Below are 3,327 nucleotides of genomic sequence, written 5' to 3' on the forward strand. Positions count from 1 at the left end.
ACCATACCAGGACCTCACCACTACTTATAGGCAAGTAAATTCACTTTAGAGCTTTTCCTCAGCTCATTTCTTATCTCCGATATTGAAATCTTGCCTTTATATGTCAACTCTTGCGGAGGAGGGGGGTAGCTTAAAACTAACCTACTTAAAAAGGCATGGTGACACAACCATTAAATGCACACAGAAAGGTTGGTGGTTTCAACCCATCCAGTGGCTCTTGCAGAGACAGACATGATGATCTGCTTCCATAACAGTTATAGCCAAAAAAAAAACTCTACAGGACATTTCTACTCTGTCATATGGAGTCACTATGAGTCGGAATCAACTAGTGGCATACAACAACAGCAATAACTGTAGATTTAAGAAAGAATAATCTTAATAAATTTTTGAAATATTTTAATATGACTGATAGTGTAAATCAATTTACTTCAGCAACAAGAGTACATATCAAATGTAAGTAATGGATAACAATAACAAATATCACTAAATGGATTACCTAATTCCTTATCTCATACTTGCTAAAGAATTACGGCTTGTGGAAATATGACTTCCATAATTTTTTATTCAAGACATGGTATTTTCAATATTGTTGATGTTGCTAAGTGCCATAAAGTCAGTTCCAACTCATAACTACCTTATATAGGGTTTCCAAGGAGCTGCTAGTAGGTTTGAACCTTGCGGCTAACTGTCCAATCTGTGTAATCAAAAGATTGGTAATAAGACAGGATACAAACATATTATTTAAATACACATATTTATATGTGTGTGTATACAAACACACAAGGAGCTTCAATAAATTCATGGAAGTGGAATTAACAGAAGGTAAATTTTTTCACAAACATTTTGAAGTCCCTGTTACCAAAGTAATCCAGTGGTTGTTCAATTGTGTATTACAATTAGACAACGTGTGGTACTAGGCAAATCATTTTACTTTTCTGAGCAAGTTTCCCCAAATGTAAAGCAAAATGTGGCATTGAAATTACAGCATCTGTTCCAAATCTGAAAGTTAAATGACTCCATAATCTATCATTCTTTAGGACACTGTTGTTATGTGCCATCGAGTAGGTTCCAACCCATAGCAATCCTGTATAGGGTTTCTGAGGAGCACCTGGTGAACCTGAACCGCCAACCTTGTTCAAACTGACTTTGCAGTCCAGCACATTAAGCCACAATGCCACACCAGGACTCCTCTTCAGGACTATAGGTTCTAAAAGCAAATTTTTTTATATGGCATAAAGAATCATAATTTAAAGATAAATTTATTTTAGAAAGGTTAGGTATGTATGAAATATCTAATGTATTCATTACTAATTAAGATTTTCTTAGGTAAACATAAATGAAATATATTTATAGTTTTGTTAAGAAATTAAACATCTGCTCTAATATTAAAACTGGATCAATACTCTTAACACTTTTCTTTCCTGTATCAGCATCAGTTTCCCATTTACCTAGCAATTGGTAACATTGTGCTTTGAAATATTTTGTGCCATGCAGAATGAATGTTAAGTTTCTGATTAATGGTGTCTAATGGCATACATTATTGTTGTTAAGTGCTGTCAACTTGGTTCTAACTCCTAGTGATCCTGTAGAGGGCTTCCAAGGAGCAGCTGGTGGGTTTGAACCACTGACATTCTGGTTAGAAGTCCTGTGCTTATCCCACAGTGCCACATCAGGAGGTTTACCTTAATACAAAAATCATTGCTTTTCTAGGTTAATTAGGGGGGAAAAGTGGACTATAAGCAACTTTGTATGGTACAACCGGATTAGCTGACAGATCAGAGATCACTACTTACAACACTCCTGGTAAGAAAGTTGCTACTGTTACATGTCTTCAGTACTTATCTTAGAGTCACACCAGTATTCCTTTCTGACTCACCCTGTATAGGGTTTCCCAGGAGCAGCTGGTGGGTTTGAATAAATAATCTAATGGCTAGTAGTCCACTGCAGAACTCTTCTTTTTTAAAATCTTATAAATAAAAAATAAGTTAGACACTTCTACATTACAATTAATCTACTCAAATAATTTCCTACTAATTAGTAGCATTGTGTAAAGGACTTGCAAACCAGAGTAACTAGGAATCCTGGACTTAAGGAGTTTACAATCTTAAAGACAAAATTCAAAGTTAAGTACACAACAATATGTTGTAGAAAAGGAGAAGATCACAAGATATAGAGGTTGAAATTCAGGGCAATCCAAGACTACTTCCAGTTCTGGGTAAAGGTTCTCTTTGAAGTAGGCCTCAAGCCATATGAAAAGATATTTGGAAGAAATATTTGGAAGGTAAGTAAGCAGCACCCTCTCAGACACTGAGGTGTGCAGTACCCAAGTCTCGCCTCACCTGACGGTCCGGACAACAAAATACACCAGCACAGCGCCGCTCACCACCATCAACACTGTCAGAGCCCTCTGGGTCATGGGTTTGTCGCTGGGATTGGGGCTCACAGCGAGGCCACCGCCCACTGCGCCTCCTTCGCTGGCCTTCTCTTCGTGATCCTTTGTCACAAGACTGACCTGCTGGGTGCTACTATTGCCATCCTGAGCACCCTGCGGCCCCATGGCCTCGGCCGGAGCGCGGCCCGGCTGCTGGGCGGCGGTGGAGCCCGGAGGCAGTGGTGGCAGGGTCCGCGGCCCGGGATTCGGAGGCCCGGGGCCCGGGGCGGGTTCGGCCGCCAGAAACAGCACCGCCATGGGCCCGCTCAGCGCTGGCGGCAGCAGCAGCAGCAGGAAGGCGGGAACCAAGGAACTGCTAAAGTAGCTGCAGTGGGAGGCCTTCATCATCCCCGGACCGCCCTCTCAGCACTTGAGAGCGGCCGGGTCTGCCGCCCTGACTCCTGGAGGGATCATGGGCGCAGGAGAGAACCAGAAAAAGGGAACCAAATCCCGGTTTAGAGAAGGGCGGTAGCAGGTGGTAGCGGTAGCAGCTGCCGGGAGAACCGGAAGTTCGTACATCTCAGCAGCCACTGCTACTAGGGACGCTTTCTTTTGCTAGGGTGTTGGGGCTGGACGCGTCCAGTGACGCAAGACGCTGGGCGGAGCACGCGCGCGTGCGGCTGGAAGAATTGGATGAATGGCTGTTTTTGGAGGATGTAAGGAACTCTGGTAGCTTAGTGGTTTGAATCGGGCTGCTAATATCACGGTCAGCAGTTCAAAACTACCCCAGCTATTCCGCGGGAGAAAGACGAGGCTTTCTGCTCCCATAAAGATTTACAGCCTCGGAAACCCTGTGCAGGGTCACTATGAGTCCGAACCGACTCCACGACCCATAACAACAACCCAGTTCCCTTTCATAGCAAAAGACGTGGTAGTGGGATGGATCACAAATAAAA

At 43.0% G+C, this 3,327-nt stretch overlaps 1 protein-coding gene across 1 annotated transcript; it reads right to left on the bottom strand.

Annotated features, from left to right (window-relative positions):
* Positions 1–2,335: 2,335 nt before the first annotated feature.
* Positions 2,336–2,776, bottom strand: LOC102829552 (membrane protein FAM174A-like). Its single transcript, XM_006876218.1, has one exon. It carries the CDS (start codon positions 2,774–2,776, stop codon positions 2,336–2,338), a length of 441 nt encoding a protein of 146 aa, XP_006876280.1.
* Positions 2,777–3,327: the final 551 nt, after the last annotated feature.

This window comes from Chrysochloris asiatica, unplaced genomic scaffold, assembly GCF_000296735.1.
Source record: "Chrysochloris asiatica unplaced genomic scaffold, ChrAsi1.0 scaffold00365, whole genome shotgun sequence".
Lineage (NCBI taxonomy): Eukaryota > Metazoa > Chordata > Mammalia > Afrosoricida > Chrysochloridae > Chrysochloris > Chrysochloris asiatica.